General features: G+C 45.0%; 1 protein-coding gene and 1 long non-coding RNA gene across 6 annotated transcripts in view; one reads left to right on the forward strand and one right to left on the reverse strand.

Moving 5' to 3' along the window:
* Window positions 1-5,954, reverse strand: part of LOC133383305 (uncharacterized) — a 56,617-nt gene extending 50,663 nt beyond the window's left edge. For all 3 annotated transcript variants that reach the window (XR_009762238.1, XR_009762239.1, XR_009762237.1), the window contains exon 1: window positions 5,817-5,954. This is a non-coding gene — a long non-coding RNA (uncharacterized LOC133383305). The remainder of the gene's footprint in view (window positions 1-5,816) is intronic.
* Window positions 4,525-18,506, forward strand: part of RNF217 (ring finger protein 217) — an 87,377-nt gene continuing 73,395 nt past the window's right edge. The window contains exon 1 of one of the 3 annotated variants that reach the window (XM_061623746.1): window positions 4,525-5,409. In XM_061623746.1, coding sequence (XP_061479730.1) covers window positions 4,792-5,409 — 618 coding nt within the window. In that variant the 5' untranslated portion in view covers window positions 4,525-4,791. The remainder of the gene's footprint in view (window positions 5,410-18,506) is intronic. The other 2 variants (XM_061623745.1, XM_061623747.1) reach the window with 2 other exon arrangements.

An 18,506-nucleotide genomic window follows, 5' to 3' on the forward strand; every position in this document is an offset into this window, starting at 1 on the left:
TCTGAAACACCATCTGGTTCTTTTGGCAGGATGTGTAAGGCTTAAATCCGGGAGGGAAAATGTTTCTCTAGTAATCCGCTTATTTGCAAGTGGCGTAAAGAACCAGACAAATGCTGGCCTTATTGATTAACCCATCTGTTTTTAGTTATATATATTACTTTTTTCAGACCCAGTTGCATTTTTTTGGTGATGTGATAAAACCATATCTCTTATCAACAACACATACATTTTATTTTTAAATAAAGACTGTAGTGGTAAACACATTTAAGCAGACTGCAAAAATCCCATTGAAATCCCTAGGGATTTAAGCAGCCTAACTGTACACAGGACTACAGTAAATATATTTTACCGGTGCTCTTAAAAATAGACAAGTGCTTGACAAACCCAGATATTTTCCCAGGATCTGTGGGTCAAGGTTAACTTCTAGGTTTGGATGGTTCTGGCTAGCTAGTAAACCATATAGCTGTCCAGAAGTCATCTGACCTTACATCCTCATTTTCGAATCATGAGTGGCTTTGCTATTCCTTGGCTACTTGGGCAACATGTTGCCAAAGTGAATTATAAGAACAGAACTGCTGGATCAGGATAAAGGCACACCTAGTCCAGCATCCTGTTCTTACAGTGGCCAACCAGATGTCTATGGGAAGCCTGCAAGCAGGACCTGATAGCAACTGCACTCCCCCCACCTATGATTCCAAGGAACTGGCATTCAGAGGCATAATTATTAGATTTATATCCCGCCCTTCCTCCCAGTAGGAGCCCAGTGGAGATAGAATATAGGCATAATGGCTAGTAGCTACAGATCATAAAGTTTTTTGTTTTATAGTAGGATTATAAATGGATGGCATCTTAATAGAGATCAAAGTGTGCCGTCCACACCCAATCAGCATCACTAATAGAATGCTGGAGTTCATACATAATTAATTTGCATCTATTATACATTTGAATTTCACAAGTATTCACAAATGCCCTGTATTGCCAAGTCTGTACCATTGGGGCTCTATCCATTTACCATGTTAATTGACAATAAATTCCCCATCCGTATAACCATATGCACAAAATACCTGATAATGAAAGAGTGGTTTTATCATCAATGGATGATATATAATAACAGATTTTCCTGAAGAGTGATGCCTGCATACAACTGCCAGCTTTTTTTTATAGTAGCTTAACAGTAGCCTGACAACTGTAAAAACTGAGAAGGCAAAGCTTTCACTTCTTGCTTCACCCTAATGCCAGGCACAGCTATGCATGCCTAAATTCCTGCATGCCAGGTTGCTGCTGAAGTCTCTTGTAAGATAGACCAGATAAAAAGATGGCAACCCATACAGTCACAGGCTCTCCCTCCTTTTCCTTTCATTGAACTTCTTGGCTAACCATGACTCAAAACTAGACCAGTAAGAGAGGTTGAACTGAAGGGACTGAAGGGACTGAAGGTACCAATCTTTTTTTTATATATATAGATGGACGATCTGAGAGGCACAGGAAAGCTTTACTGGGGTGCCATCTGCCTAACTGAATTTGAAGGCATGTAGATAAAAGATACAACATCCCTTGTGTTTCTTATTTTCAGAATATTGCATCACAAAATGTTTCTGGTCTTGGTCTCACCTATGACACCAGCTGAGCTTACAGTCTTTTTTTACCCAGATATTTTATACATATGTATACATATTTCAAATGTATGCATGGGGAGACTTTCTGCAGTTGAAAAAGTCTTCTCACAAGTATTTCCCCATGAGCAAGGTATTTATAACTGACAAACAGCAGAGTGGGAAGTCGTGGGAACACAGTCCAAACAGGAATGACTAAGTAACTCCTTGTGTTTATTGGCACCTCTTTCTTCTATTACATACAGACTCTTCCAGTTTAGCATTAACTGCCCTTAGCCATGCTCTTGCTTTCATACCAGGAAACCAAAAAGAGAACACTAGATGAGGATGACTGACAAAAAGACAACGCTGCGCTGTGGACTACTCCTCTTCAGGGTTCCAGTTAGCCATGCTGTCCTCCAGGAGGATACTCCATTCCAAACCCCCATAGTGTTCTATCTCTCATTTCCAACTGGCTGTCAACATTAGGGCTATCAAGCATGGTCAGTTCTCATTGGCTGGTTTTTAAAGAAGGGTTTATCCCCTTATGGCACAGATGGGCAACATGCAGCCCTAGGGCTACATGTAGTACTCGGCTTAATTCTAGTGGTCCTTGATAGCACGGAAGGGAAAAGGGGGGAGAGAGAGATAAGGTGGGACCAAAAAGAGAAAGGGGGATGGGCCCACCCAGTTTTGGCAACGGGCCTACCTTCCATCACTTATATGTGGCCCTGGCATAAACCTCCAGAATGTGGCCCTCAAAAGAAAAATCTCCTTCTCCATCCACCAGCACAATCTTTCCCTCTCTATAGTTTGTATCCAGAGGGCTTCACTCATCAAAACTTCCAGATTTAATTTCCGCTCCCCCCCCCTCCCCGTACAGTCTTACCATCTTCTGGTTTTGTAGTTTTACTCCGTAACGGTTTACCTTCTCAAGGCTTTTCTAATTTCTGCAAACCTTGGCTTCCTCCTCTTCATTGTGGATAGTGTAGCTTTGGCTACATAATGATTGGCACGCATCCCCAAATTTTGCTGCTAATAGGAACAATCTTTATAGCTATCACCACCAGCTACTGGAAAAATGAAGTTGTAGCATAGCTGACAACTTATTGCTCAATGCATTTCAAATTGAAATGTGTCTTAGGAACAATATGTATATACAACCGATTAAAATTCAACACACTTCTTGAAAACATATTATAACATAAAAATGAATACAGATATAGAATTGCACAACCTGCGCTAGCTATTCTCGGTATTACATGGGAAGGAGACATAGGTCAATGCTGGAGCACATGCTTTATATGCAGAAGCTCCTAGGTTCAATCATTGGCAAATCCAATTAAGGTAGCAAGGTTGGGACAGACCTCCACTTGAGACCTTGGAGTGCTGCTGTCAGTCAGAGTAGAAACCAATGTTACCTGCAAACACCACTTGCACTGACGAGTAGGTGCTGTTTGACAACAAGCAAGCACTATGGGTCCTTTCATTATTTAATCAATGTTCAGATTCTCCGCCCATCAGCATATTGTTACTGTCTTGTAAGTTGGGAATGCCTTACATTTGAAGGGTGGGATATAAATCTATAGAATCAATTAACTAATCATCTGAATTAATTGTGACTTAAGATGAGCTCCTTTCAGAGTTGCCAGTTCAGCTCTTGACCACTAAATACGATGGTGTTTTTCTTCTTGGCGATCACTCATGACCGAGTAAGATTGTCTTCCAAAATATAGTCTTTAACAATGGATTCATCTGAATCTGTATCTGTGCCAGACCATGACTAGGGGCTTCTGGATTTCACAGTCCTGCCCCCGTCGCCATTTGCCAATCACCATGGGACTTTTGTTATGGAAGACACCTGTGCGTGAATTTGTTTTATGTGGGGAGATCGGTGCACCACGATCAACACACAATCTTGACAGAAAAAGGCTTTGATCCAATGTCATGGGTACCATGACGATTGGAAGTCCTTTATCTGCTGCAGCCTTCATCTGCCTTCACAGCCATTGTAACATACACATTGTTATCCTCCGCCTGTTCTGCCGTTGAGGACTTTCTTGGATCATTCTTTGTCTGGTTCCTGTCCCTTGACCTTACCGCCATGGGTGACCCTGCTGGGAGTACATGACTCCCGACGGCATCGCTCACAGGGTTCATTGGAACACGCAAGCCCACTCACCACTACAAGGTCAATCCAGCAAGGATCCTACACTCTGTTCACAGAAAGAAAACTCATCCATCTTTCTCTGTAGAGAAAATCAGGGGGGGAAAGGACATCTCTGTCAGGTGTGGGGAACATGGCCCTTCAGATGCAACTGGACTCCCATTAGTCCCAACCAGCATAGGAGTAGTAGTCCAACATCCGGAGGCCAAAGGTTCCCCAGACCTGGTTTATGTGATAGGAGAAAGGAAGTAAAGGGGAAAGGGAAGAATATAAATGAATGAATGCAAATGAACTCCCCCCCCCCGAAAATTAATCTAGATCAGTCCTAGAATTCAGAATACTGTATTATTTAGAAATGTCAGACTTTGGAATTGAGATTCATGATTAATTTGAAATCTGTAAAAGTGGGTGTGAACTCAGGGTTATGAGAATGAAAGAAGAGGAAGTAAAAAAAAGAAAGAAGGCAGGCAAGGCTGTAATCCTAGGCAAACTTAGTTGGGAGCACACCCTCTTCTAAGGTGAACAAGCACACATAGGATCGCATTGCATGTTAAAGTGGGTGGGCATCCTGCCTTGTCTTTTTTTTTGTTTTTTAAAAAAACCTTTGTAACAGGAAGAAAGGTGGGGGAAGAAATCTAACCTATAATAGATTTAATTTTCATAAAATGTAATAAAAATACAAAGGTCGCAAGCAATGACAAGAAAAAGCGACCAGAGAGTATGTAGAGGGGGCACGACGGTGTGAGTGTGTTGGTGGTGGTAGATAGTGCAGAGAGGTGTGTGCGGCTCAGGGAGGGGCTAGTCCTTTTTGAACTCGGCTAGTCTGGCAGGATGAGGCGGTCCCTGTCGGGGCGGCGGGCCCTACGTGCGAAGGGCTGGCGAGGCTGGGAGCGGGCGCTCCTAGTTTGATCCGTAGGAATTCCCGCAGGGAGACAGTCGGGTTGTGGCGGCGTTGTATGTAGCGAGGATCCGGCTTAGGCGACGGCTGGATGGGAAGCGGCCACGACGAGGGTGGCTGCAGTGGCGGCGGGCATGGGGGAGCAGCTCAGCACAGCTAGCGCCCCGCCGGAGCCGGCCGCCACCAGCTCCCCCGAGCCGCCTCTCTCGGCCGCGCGAATTCAGCCGCCGCCCGTGGTAAGCGGAAGGACACCCACACCACAATCAGAGGACGACCCGGGACCACAGCCGCCGCCGCCGCCTACTATTGAACCGCAGGGCCGGGAGGCGGAGGAGGACGGCAGTGCCGGGGCTCCCCCGGAGGAGGATTCAGGCTCGGAAGAGGGAAGCAGCAACAGCCGCCGGCTTCCTCTGAGGCCCGTCTATTGCACCGTCTACTGCGTTGAGAGCGACCGACGGCCCGGCGGCCCGCCTGCTTCTCCCGGTTCAGGAGGCGGCCGAGGAGCAGACCCTCGTCCCGCTGTCTCGCCGCCGCCCTCTCTTCAAAGAGGAAAAAGTGGAGGTGGCGACGGGAATATCGAGGTAGACTTGTACCTTCTGCCTGAGCCTTTATCGGGGCTGATCTCCGGGGACTTTGGGCCCTTGCTGGTACTGACTTGCCGCGTGTGTTTGGAGGAGAAACCCCTCAAGCCCTTGCCCTGCTGCAAGAAGCCCGTCTGCGAGGAGTGCCTCAAGCTCTATCTCAGCACCCAAGTAAGTACAATGCACTTTCTCTCCAGCTGTTCTGCCCTTCCTCCAGCTCCCTTTGATCGAACTCAGGCCTATGCGGTCTTCATCGCTTTCTCCGTTCTCGCCTCAAGGAGACCAGGTCAGCGCTACAACTTTGCTCTGCCTATTCTCGTACTATTCCAATTTCCAAGGTTATGCCCTAGTATCTCCTCTCCCCGCCTCAGTTCCGGAACAGGTAAGCTCAGCTCTGAAACCGCGGTTAGGGCTCTGAACATGTGCAGAGTTTATTTTTTAGTAAGTATTCCTACTCGCCATTCCCCCCACACACTCCGAAGGTTAGGGGGCAAGACAGCAAAGTAGGAAGTTGTAACTTCCAGGCAGGTTTGAGCTATGGCTTTTCATTTGGAGGCTGCGATCCTAACCCCACTTACCTGGGCGTTGTTGTTATATGCCTTCAAGTGGATTACGACTTATGGAGACACTTTGAATCTTTTTTGGATATATTCATAGGGTTTTCATGGAAAGAGGTATTCAGAGGTGGTTTACCATTGCCTTTCTCTAAGCTTTCTGCACCCGGTATTCCCAGGCGGTCTCCCATCCAATTACTAACCAGGACTTTTGCAGAAATGGTTAAGATAGTGCTGTAAATCATTGTTCCTTTTCAGTTTTCCCTCCCAGCTAAATATTCCATTCTTTATGTAAATGTTTGGCCTGTTCAAATATGAGAGGACACTGTTTATGTTCTCCCTAAGTAAATTCCACAGCCCTTTTCTCTTTGCACTCCCCCATCCCAAGGCTTACCAGGTAAACACCACAGACTTGCATTTCCAATGCCTACTTTCCCAATGGTGCCATTGGGGTAGAAGTCGAGAGCCACACTTGGCAAAATCACCAAGAGGAGCCCCAAATGCAGCAGGGCTGGCTTGACACATTTAGAAGTCATATACATTACTACCTAAAGAGCCCTCCTCCCCCAAGTCCATTAAGTCCAGAGTCTGACTCTCCCCCCATCTCTCCTGACCAACACATCAGCTGTGTATGTCTGTTTTCCTCATGATAGTCCCCACTGTAGTCCTGTTTTTTAACTTTTTCAAAATCCCTTCTTCGTAAGTTGTTTCATCTCCATTTCCCAGTAACCTTAGAAGAAAAGGCCCTCTGCTGTGTATTTTTCTTCCCTTCCCCATCTCCAGAAGATACAAACACAATAGCCTGGCTTCAGACCCTATGGTCTCCTTTGTGGGGGAGTGTGTTGATTTAATATCAGCTGATTCCGTATCTCTGGGTAAGGTCATATGGACCATTGAAGGCAGTACAATGAGCAGATAACACATCTGTTATTTAGAAGGAGGTCAACTGCCTTCTGTCTACTATTTTACTCACTACTGCAGGAAATAATAAATGGTATCTGGTGTGTTTGTGTGTGTGGACAAACTCTGTAGGTATGTTTACACCAGAGCTGTTTCTTGCCGTTCTTTTTGTGGAAAAATAAATACAGGATTATTATACAAAGACATGGGTAATCATATTGATCATTAAGGGGGAGAGAGAATCTAAGAATCACAGTAGAGTAATACCTTATTGGGATCAACTAAAATTTAACAAAATAGTGGAAGATGTATCAAGAAGAAAAAGAAAAGCTGCTTTACATATGTGGCTAATTATTTTTATGCTATTCATACAGAATGCTCAACGAATGGAGTGATTTTGAAGTCTTTATCTTGTCCATATTTTAATGTTGTTTGTATTGTGTTTATATAGTTGTTGTAAACTGCTTTGATTTTTTTGTGGTATATAAGTATTTTTATTTTTAAAAACCACTGAGGTAGGAGCAGGTTATTATTTATTTTATTTATTTATTTATTAAACTTATATACCGCCCCATAGCCGAAGCTCTCTGGGCGGTGCACAAGAGGAACATCAAAATACAATAAACACATATTAACAATTTAAACACATTAAAAAAATTAAAATTTTAAAAGATGAAACAATTCCAACACATACTAAAACATATTAAAATGCCTGGGTGAAGAGGAAAGTTTTAACCTGGTGCCGGAAGGATAGAAGTGTTGGCGCCAGGCGTATCTCCTCAGGGAGATTGTTCCATAAGTCAGGGGCCACCACTGAAAAAGCCCTTTTTCTTGTTGCCACCCTCCAAGCTTCCCTATGAGTAGGCACTCAGAGGAGGGTCTTCGATGTTGAGCGTAGTGTATGGGTAGGTTCATATCGGGGGAGGCGTTCCATCAGGTATTGTGGTCCTGTGCCGTGTAAGGCTTTGTAGGTTAGAACCAGCACTTTGAACCGGGCCCGGAAACATATAGGCAGCCAATGCAAGCGGACCAGAATCGGTGTTATATGTTTGGACCGTCTGGTCCCCGTTAACAGTCTGGCCGCTGCATTCTGCACGAGCTGCAGTTTCTGAACCGTCTTCAAAGGCAGCCCCACGTAGAGCGCATTGCAGTAATCTAGTTTAGAGGTTACCAGGGCATGAACTACTGAAGCGAGGCTCTCTCTGTCCAGATAGGGGCGTAGCTGGGCCACCAGTCGAAGTTGGTAAAAAGCATTCCGTGCCACCGAGGCTACCTGAGCCTCAAGTGACAGGGATGGTTCTAAAAGAACTCCCAAGCTACAAACCTGCTCTTTCAGGGGGAGTGCAACCCCATCCAGAACAGGTCGAACATCCGCCATCAAGTCAGGAGAACCACCCACCAGCAGCATCTCAGTCTTGTCTGGATTAAGCCTCAATTTGTTAGCTCTCATCCAGTCCAGTGTTGCAGCCAGGCATCGGTTTAGCACGTCGACAGACTCACCTGAAAGAGATGAAAAGGAGAAATAGAGCTGTGTGTCATCAGCATACTGATGGCAATGCACTCCAAAGCTCCTGATGACCGCACCCAGCGGCTTCATATAGATATTAAAAAGCATGGGGGACAGAACTGACCCCTGAGGAACTCCATACTGGAGGTCCCAGGGTGCCGAGCAATGCTCCCCAAGCACTACCCTCTGGAGACGGCCCGCCAAGTAGGAGCGGAACCACTGCCAAGCAGTACCGCCTACTCCTAGATCAGTGAGTCGTCCCAGAAGGATACCATGGTCGATGGTATCAAAAGCCGCTGAGAGGTCAAGGAGGATCAGCAGGGTCACACTCCCCCTGTCTGTCTCCCGACAAAGGTCATCATACAGGGCGACCAAGGCTGTCTCCGTGCCAAAACCGGGTCTAAAGCCCGACTGAAATGGATCCAGATAATCAGTTTCATCCAAGAGTGTCTGGAGCTGGCTGGCAACCACTCGTTCGAGGACCTTGCCCAGGAATGGGACATTAGCTACCGGCCTATAATTGTTAAAATTTTCTGGGTCCAGGGAAGGTTTCTTCAGAAGTGGTCTTACTGCCGCCTATTTCAGGTGGCCAGGGACCACTCCCTCTCGCAATGAGGCATTAATCACTTCCCTGGCCCAGCCGGCTGTTCCAGTCCTGCTAGCTTTTATTAGCCAAGAAGGGCAAGGATCCAACCTAGAAGTGGTTGCACGCACCAGTCCAAGCACCTTGTCAACGTCCTCAAGCTGTACCAACTGAAACTCATCCAGGAAATCGGGACAAGACCGTGCTCTGGACACCTCATTCGATTTAATATTTATCACCTGTTCTTCACCCAGAGGTCTCAGGGCAGGCCACAACAATTTTAAAACATGGTATTAAAAATAATTGAAAACAACCTAAAATCACAGAATAGGTTGGGTCCTAAAAATATAGGTCTCAGGTGTCAAAGGCCAGGGTAAAGAGGTACATCTTCAGCAGTTGCCTAAAACTGTACAGTGAAGTTGCCAGATGCACATCGGTGGAGTGAGAGTTCCACAACTTTGGGGCTGCCACAGAGAATGCTCTCTCCTGGACCATCCCCTGAGCTTCTAAGGATGGTGGAACTACCTAAAGGGCCCCCTCTACTGATCACAACACCCAAGAGAGTCCATAGGGATGGAGGTGGGCTTATAGATATTTGGGACCTAAGACATTTAGGGCTTTAAACACTAGAGTGAGCACCTTCAATCGGGCTTCGAAACAAACTGGCAATCAATGCAGCTGTTTTAAAATGGGTTTTATGAGATCTAAAGGGAGGCCCAGCCAGTAATCTGGCTGCTGCATTTTGGACCAGTTAAAGTTTCCAAGGGCAGCCTCATATAGAGTGCATTGCAATAATCCACAGTCTGGAAGTTACCAGAGCATGGAGTACTGTGGCCAAGTCATCTTTGTCTGAAAGGGGCTAAAGCTGGCCAAGCAGCTAGAGCTGGGAAAAGGCACTCCTAGCCATTGAAGCAAATTGAGCCTCTGGTGGCAATGTTGGATCCAGGACCTGCTTGTTCCAGGGGAGTGCAACCCCATCCAGAACAGCCCACCTCTTGTACAAGAGAACTCTGGATATATAATACCTCTGGCTTTTAAGGCTTTAGTGTCAATTTATTGGTCCACATCCAGCCCATCACTGCATCCAGTAAATAAGACTAAACTGCCCAAGATGATCCAGTGAGCCATTGGTACATGTGGGTCTTGAACCTGGATCCTCCACATTCAAATCAAGCACTTTATCATCTAAGCCATATTGGTTTTCATTCTCTGTAGCAGCTCCTAAACTGTGGAATTCCCTCCCTACAGAGGTGCGTCTGGCACCTTCATTATGAAGCTTTCGTCGCACATCTCTTTATCCTGGACTTTTACAACTGAGGTATTTATATTTTTGATCCTTCCTATTCTTCTGATTATAAATTGTTTTAACTGATTTTAATATTATATTGTTATAACACATCCTCATGCTTTATGGTGAAGGGCAGGTTAGAAGTCCAATAAATAATAATAATATGATCTTAGTAGGAACGTCCCATGCTCAGTTCTGGGGCTAAATGATTTCTAACTGTCAATGCTCCCTCCCCCCACCTGTACATACACACACACTTTGAATTTGTTCTTTGAATTTTTCAGCTTGATAGCCAATTCAGGTCTTTCAGGTCTGCCGGAATGTGGTCTTGCTGATAGTGTCTACTGATATGTACACTTCCACATTTTGTTGTATAAAATTTCCCAGTCTGTCCTGCAAGGATTTTCACCCCTTCCAGGTGTCATAGAGGCAAAGGTGACTGTACAACTCTGAGAAACTTGTGCTACGTTTCCAAGTATTTAATCAGAACGAAGGGATACTTTTATCTAGAGTTTAAAAAAACTGAACTTGGTGTCTGTTTAAAAAGACAAATCCTCAACAAACAGATTTCTTAAATATGTTGCTACAATTTCTTAGTGGTGTTTCTAGCGAATGACAGCAAAAAAATGGAGCAAACGATCACATACCTGTTTAAGCTAGTTATATATTCACTAATAGGCAAAAAACCTTGCAGTTTAAGAACGTACCTATAGCCACAGATATTTGTATCCAACTTTAAAAAGCAGGGAAATTGGGCAGCTATAGTGAATGCACCAGGAGAGCAGGACACCTGACCTCCTCTCTGAGATATTGGACTGCCCTACAAATTTGTCAAAATGCAGACACAATTTGGGTTGGTCTTTCACAGTCCAATCCACTTGCTGTGTAGCTTGGAAAAATTTGGTAACATGTGCCTGTGAGCATATGGTGAGTGGTGGCAACACCTGCCATCTCCAAAGATGGAGACTTATACTTTTGTATGTTTGTTGGTGTTCTTCTTACTTTGCTTCTTTCCTGTGTTACTAATGTTTCTACAGAGAATCTAACCTAGAAAATTATATTTCCCTCATTATTTATCCTAGAAATCTGTGTCAAATTTATTTTTATTAATTTCAAAGCCTTTTTATTGGTCAATGTCATATGATGGTGAAGACAGCCTTTTGTGTTTCAAATTGAAGGTTATGCTCTGTTTCTATTTTGGGTGCATTAACAGTTGAATCTGAAACTGCAGTTTGATGTAAAATCAGACTGATTACAATATGTTGCTACTTCAGCAATGACTCTAGCTGTTGGAAAAAAGAAGATGCATATTTTCAGCCTGCTATGTTTAAACCACTACATTTAAGGCAAGGTGGGCATGATCAATTAAAAACATAGAGTACACCTAGAATTTTGCTAGAATATATTTCCCCACTGTTTTATCTTGTACAAATTGAGACACTTCTGAGGTCCACTGGAGACTATTCTACAGAAGTCAGTGCCATTATTCCACAATTATATTTCACCTCCCACTGTTTTATCTTGGGCAAACTGCAACACTCCTCGTGTCCACTGGAGACTATTCTGCAGAATGGAGGTTTTTTTAGTGTAAATCTTGCAAAGTGTTGCTGTACTTCACATATTCATAGAAATAAAAGCAAAATAAAATGATTTCCTATAGGAAACCACTAAAATTGCAAAGTAAATCAGACATATTTATAGTGACCATCTGAACTATATCAACTGTCTTAATAATGTTGCTTCCTCCCTGCTAAAACAAGATCAGCACAGCACATGTCTTCTTTCTATTATTTGGGCTGATTGCAGGTGTTGCCACCACTCGCCATATGCTCAGAGGCACATGTTACCAAATTCTTCTAAGCTACACAGCAAGTGGATTGGACTGTGAAAGACCAACCCAAATTGTGTTTGCATTTTGACAAATTTGTAGGGCAGTCCAATATCTCAGAGAGGAGGCCAGGTGTCCTGCTCCCCTGGTGAATTCACTATAGCTGCCCAATTTCCCTGCTTTTTAAAGTTGGATAGAAATATCTGTGGGCTATAGGTACATTCTTAAACCGCAAGGTTTTTTGCCTATTAGTGAATTTCCCTGCTTTTTAATCCGGGAGGTAAGAAATGGGATCCTGTGCGAGTTTGCTGAGAATGGATTGATCATTTGCATGCTTATTGAGTTAAGTGGGATTTACTACCCTGCAATCATGCTTAGGATAGGTGAAGCTGACCATAGGGGATAGGGAAGGGAGGAGGAGGAGGAGGAGGAGGAGGAAGGGATGGAAAGGCAGAGGGGAGGACTGGGATGGGAGCAGGCAGGAGCGGGAGGGGAGAAGGACAGATGTGATCATTTGCATGTTTATTGAGTTCAGTGCGATTTACTCCTGTGCAATCATGCTTAGAATAGGTAAAACTGACCAGGGGGGAGGGACGGAGGGCTGAAGTGGGCAGGGGAGGAGGAAGAAGTAAGAGAGGAGGTGAGGAGGAAGGGAGAGGAAAGGGGTAGGAGGGGAAAGGCAGGTCTGATCATTTTCATGATTATTGAGTTCAATTGGATTTACTCCTACGCAATCATGATTAGGATAGGTAAAACTGACCATGGGGGAGGGGGAGAGGGAGGGGAAAGAGGAAGGAGCATATTGGAGAGGGGCAAAGGAAGGGGGAGGGGAGGGCAGGTTTGATCATTTGCATGCTTGTAGAGTCCAGTGGTATTTACTTCCATGCAATCATGCTTGAAAATGGAAATGGACTGCTTTTAAGTCGACTGGACTTATGGCAACCCTTTGAATAGGGTTTTCATGGTAAATGGTATTCAGATGTGTTTTACCATTGCCTTCCTCTGAGGCTGAGAGGCAGTGACTGGCCCAAGATCACCCAGTGAGCTTCATGGCTGTGTGGGGATTCGAACTCTGGTCTTCCAGGTCCTAGTCCAACACTGATCTGGCGGAGGGGCAGGAAGGGGGGAGGGGAGGAGATTGGGTGGCTGGTCTCTGGGCAGAGGGGAAGCCCCTTTCCTTTCCAAAAGGAAAACATTGTGGACAGTATCATTGCTTTTCAGCATTTCCCCCACCTTTTTATTCTGCAGAAGGCACATGTAGCCTCCCACTAGGGTTGCCAGGTTCAGGGCCTGAGACCGATCCTGTATCTTTAGGAGAAGAGAATGTCAGCCAACTTCAGGCCTGGCAACCAAGAGGTCTTCTGTATCTTTAAAAGCTGTGCAGGGGGAAGTGAGAATTCCATCTTGTGGTTTTTCACATTACAGTTTTGCAAGAACACCTGCACTTGGCTGACTTTCTTTTCTCCTAAAGATACAGGATCAGTCTCAGGCCCTGAACCTGGCAACCCTACTTCCCACCCAAATTTAAAACAAAGCTATTCCTGGCCACATCCACACCAGGCCTCTATTACACTTTGGACATTTATTTATTGTATTTATATACCGCCCCATAGCCGAAGCTCTCTGGGCGGTTTACAACAACTGTGTGTGTGTACTGCCTTCAAGTCGATTCCGACTTATGGCGACCCTATGAATAGGGTTTTCATGAGGCTGAGAGGCAGTGACTGGCCCAAGGTCACCCAGTGTGCTTCATGGCTGTGTGGGGATTCGAACCCTGATCTCCCAGGTCGTAGTCCATGACTGTCTCAAGTGAAATCAAGTCTGGTGTGGGTGTGGCCCCCTGATTAGCCAAGCTCAGCAGCTGTGAGGCTTTTAGAACACTGACAGTTGGTTCTTACTGAGCATGCTCCGCGTTATCATTGGCTTCAAGCCAAAATTTCTTAAGTTAATTAAACATCAGCCAGGCATTTTTTAAACCTTTAAACTGCAGAAGATGAAGGTCAGAGTATGGGGCAAGGTCAGTATTAGGATTATAGGTACTCTGTGAACATGGCTGATTTTTTAATGAATTTCAGCAGATTATGAGAACTCTCAGAAATAAAAGTCCAAAAGGGCTCTGGGTTTTTCTCTTTCTCTTTTTAGACTTTGAACTCTCTATTCTCTCTGACTGTTTTGTGTATCGCCATGAAAATTGAGAGGGTTGTTAAGCAAGCGTTTCTGAGTTCAGGACTGTAAATTTGGTAAGGTTTTATTTTGAAATGAGCTTATGGGAAACATCAGAATGGCATGGGGGTATTTTCAATTTAACATTGCGGAAGGTGATAATTCCACACTGGCTATAGTATACAGCCACTCTTGTGGCTGTATAATTTAGTTGACTTGCTGGTATTTAATTTATATTCATTCATGCTGTGTGTCATAAGGGGTAACAGTCCTGAGTATTTTTGAAAGTGTTTCATGTCTTCTCTCAATAATCCCCATAAAAATCCTGTGTTAGACCAGTGTTTCATTGTACACAACTTGTAACTCTGTGTTCTACAGGAACACATACTTTGTTCAAGAAAGGGGTTTGTTCTCTGGGCATTAGCACCAATTTTCAGAGGAAATTTCAAGGTGAGGGTTGAAGAGTTTGCATATATGGCCAGGAAGCTGATTCTATCATTCAAAGCCAAGGTTTAGGTCCATGAACTACTTAAGCCCTTTTCATGAATTCTTTCCCAAGCACCATTACCATCACAAGTGTGTGTGAGAGAAGAAGGTGTGCTCCCAGGCCCCTGCCCTCATCATCGTTGTTGCTCCCACAGACCTTCATGTGTTGAGGGCTGAACCTCTGCAATAGGGAGTCTTCTGCTTGTGTATGCGCCCTGCAGAATTTAGGGCTATGGATACCCTTGCAGTTATACTGGTTTCAGTGCATCTCCACCTCAGTGTTATGAATCTATGCTATGCACGTGCAGGGCTTTCATCAGTCAAGATGGCACCAGAGGCTTCAGCCTCTTAGGGAAACCTCAGCCACCATCTTGGTTAGTGGCAGTCCTTCATGCACAGCCCACACAGCCTCAGAAGATAGGAGAGATGGGTGGGTGGAAGAAGCTCCCTCTCTGAAAGAGTAGCTGCCGCGGATCGCAGAAAAAGAGCGCCACTCCCCCCCATCCTATTGAGAGGCCCCTCAGGGGCCTCTGTGGCTCCAGGGGCCTTCGGCCAGGGCCCAACCTGGCTGCCTTCTGGGACCAGCCCTGTGAAGATGGCTTAAGCAATGTATTTTAGGGGCAAAGTGGGGAATTTTTCAAAGACACATAAAAAACAACAGAGAACCCAGATCTTCTCTCTTTTTTTGGAAACTGCAGGAGGGGAGAGTGCTCTTGCACTTGGACCCTGGTTGAGGGCTTCCCATTGGCATCTGCTTGGCCACTGTAGAACAGGATGCTGGACTGTAAAGGCTACCGGCCTGATCCAGCAGACTGCTGGTAGAGGCAACAGCTACAGGCGATGGAGCCCCTCCACCAATGGCTTTTACGGGGTAATTCCCCCTTGGCCGGAGGCTACAACGCACGGGAACGTATGGGAAATATGGGGGAGCCCCCCTCCCTTCTTCCTATGCTGCCTCCCTTGTATTTGACCTGGACCTGGACGCCAGCTGTTGCTATGACCGAGGGACGCAACTTAATATTCCACCTAAACCAGGCTGCCGCCACCGTCGCCTCTCGCGGTGGAGAGCGCTGAGCCAGGCTGGAGCTAGAGATGGGCTGCGGCCTCTCGGCGGGCCTGGTGCTGCGGCCTGTCCTTGGGAGACGCCGCTTTGTTGTGATGATCTTTCGGTGGCTTCTGAGGGCCAGGAAGCGCCCCTGCAGCTGCCGCCGTCCTACCATCTGTCCTTCGTCCACTTCGCCTTGATATCGGCTGCGCTTACACCCTGGCTCCTTTGCCTCAGCTTTGAGAAGAACTTTCCTGTTAGTTTTGAGTTCGAGGGGCCTGTTTAGCCTGCTCTCTTCCCTGTTGGAGCTGCTGGACGTTAATATCAAGAGGGGCCGCCGCTTTTGACCTGGCAAACGGACTATCACCCACACTGGTTTCTATGCCAGGGTGGGAAGACTTACACCAGGAGCTTCCATCTGAAGTTACACCTTTCGGACTATACAGGCGAGAAGCCCTATTATTGAAACTCAGTTGCCTCTACCTTATTGTTTAGTTTTTACTGTTAAGCCCTTCGATGTTTTGATGTTTTATATGTTTTTGCTTTGTACGTCACTCAGAGTGGCCGGGTAACCAGCCAGATGGGCAACTAATAAATCTAATAAATAATAAATAAATAATAATAATTCTTATGTTTCTGAGTTTTATACCTGTACATGGTGCCAGAGATGATAGTGGTGATGTTTTAGGCAATTTTAAATTTAGCAATGTAATCTCAGGGTCCAACAAGGAATATTCCAGGATTGACATTTCTGAATCTTCCTCTTTATGTCTTTGTCCTGAAATGAGTATGACGTTTACCTGTTTCACAGTGGGTAGCTCCTCTATAAAACCAAAACACTGGTTACTTTTTATTAATTATTATGGACAGCTCATTTTTATCCAACAATCTTTAACTGAGGTGGGAGGAAGAACTAAATGGAATGGGAACCTCTTCTGGATTTCTAATTTTTAATTTTTACTGGTTTGGAAACTCTTGTCAAAGGATCTGGTAAAAGTTCTGCATGATATTATGTAAGTATCATACTGAATTGAAAGTATGTGTTGGTCATATGTTTGTTTGAAGCAGGTGGTGGGAAATGACTCTAGTTGTGCAGACAAACAATGGTGAAGGGGCCATTTTCTACAGCATCTCTAAAGGACTGGCACATTTTGGGGCATTGAAAACTAGTAACTGTTCCCTTGTTTACTATAGAACTCGGCACTTCATCACCAGGATTTAAAGTCTGAATAAGGATGATTATCAGGGAGGGAGCACACTTTGATTCACTCTAGCCCTCTTTGTGTTCTGTAGCTTTGTACAGTAAACATAAGGGGGTGGGGAAGTGAGATAAGCATACTAGATCCATCCCCTTGTTGTTTAACCTTCCAACTTGTAGGGGACAACTGTCTGAAGTCAGGAGCCGTATGTACTCATGGATGCTCCCCACATATATTTTGAAATGGAAATGGACTGCCTTCAAGTCAATCCCGACTTATGGCTACCCTATGAATAGGTTTTTCATGATAAGCAGTATTCAGAGGGGGTTTACCATTGCCTCCCTCTGAGGCTAGTCCTCCCCAGCTGGCTTGGGCCTTCTCAGCTTGCCACAGCTGCACAAGCCTGCCCCTTCCTTGTCCACAGCTGCCAGCTGGGGGCAACTGGGCTTCTTTGGACTATGCAGTTTGCCCATGGCTGCACAGGTGGCAGGGCACGTAACCCCTGAGCCACTCACTGTGGGGGTGATCTTTAGCTGGCCCTTTACACCCAGGAAACACGAGCGGGGATTTGAACTCACAGACTCTGGACTCCCAGCCAGGCTATCCTCCCCACTGTATTTTAGAACGTGGGGAATCTCCATGTGTACCAGGAGGCTCCCAGCTTCAGACTGTTGCCAGCTCATGGAGGCAGGGACAGCCCTACCGTAAATCAGAGTGAGGCAACCACCTCAGGTGGCAAATGCTGAAAGGCAGGGAGCGGACAGAGTTGCATGTATCACATGGTCTGCCCTCTGTCCCGTAAGCTAGGCTGCTTTACTCAGGTGCAGTGAAGGACATTGTCCTACTGCCAGTGTCAAAGTGAGGTTGAACTGCAAATTTGGCCAGGTTTTGTGTGTGAAATGGAAGAGTACCATATTGTCCTTTGCCTGAGGCAGCAAAACGTCTTTGGCTGGCCCTGCGTGGAGAGCCATGAAAATGATGATGAGATGGGTGGACCTCGCATGCTCATCCTCACTGCCTGTCCTTGTGCATTTATTACACATTGTTACAGAATGCCTGAAGAGGGCTTCTTTGTCAGTCCCTTCATTTGCATTCCTTCTTGGAGATACAGAGTATGCATAAAGTTAACATGTGAATTCAAAATTCAAATCTGGAGTGGTGTTCACAGCAACTTGAAATGGCAGAGTAATGTTTAAGAGATGATGAGAGAGAAGATGCAGAATAAAGTGGAGCTGAGTCCCATGATAAGCTGTTTCAAACCAAATTTTAATTGATTAGTAGGTTTGTAATAAAAGCAATATGATCAGTTAAAAGTTGCTCAACTTTTAAAAAGTTAAATGTTTTTTAATCTGATGTTTTAATTAAAAATAACAGGCACATATGTGTTTGTGTCCAATGCTTTATTTTATTTAAATGGCTTTATTTATATTAAGGTTATATTTCAATATGGACTATTCAGAGCAGGTGTAATCTTAGTAACTTGTAACGCTTCATGTTGCTTAAAAAACAAGCATGTTTGCAGCACCCAGATGTAGTTTAGTACTGGAAGAGAGAGGACAAGCTGCTGGCAGGCACTGTGAGGACAGAAAAATAGAGTTGTAAGTTTATTAAGTCAAGATGGTGAATGCAGTCATTAAGGCTAGAAACTTCTTGAATGTATGTATACAGTGAATTGATGGGCATACTAAAGGGATTTCTTTATCTTTAGTTTCATA

This window comes from Rhineura floridana, chromosome 4 (assembly GCF_030035675.1).
Source record: "Rhineura floridana isolate rRhiFlo1 chromosome 4, rRhiFlo1.hap2, whole genome shotgun sequence".
NCBI lineage: Eukaryota > Metazoa > Chordata > Lepidosauria > Squamata > Rhineuridae > Rhineura > Rhineura floridana.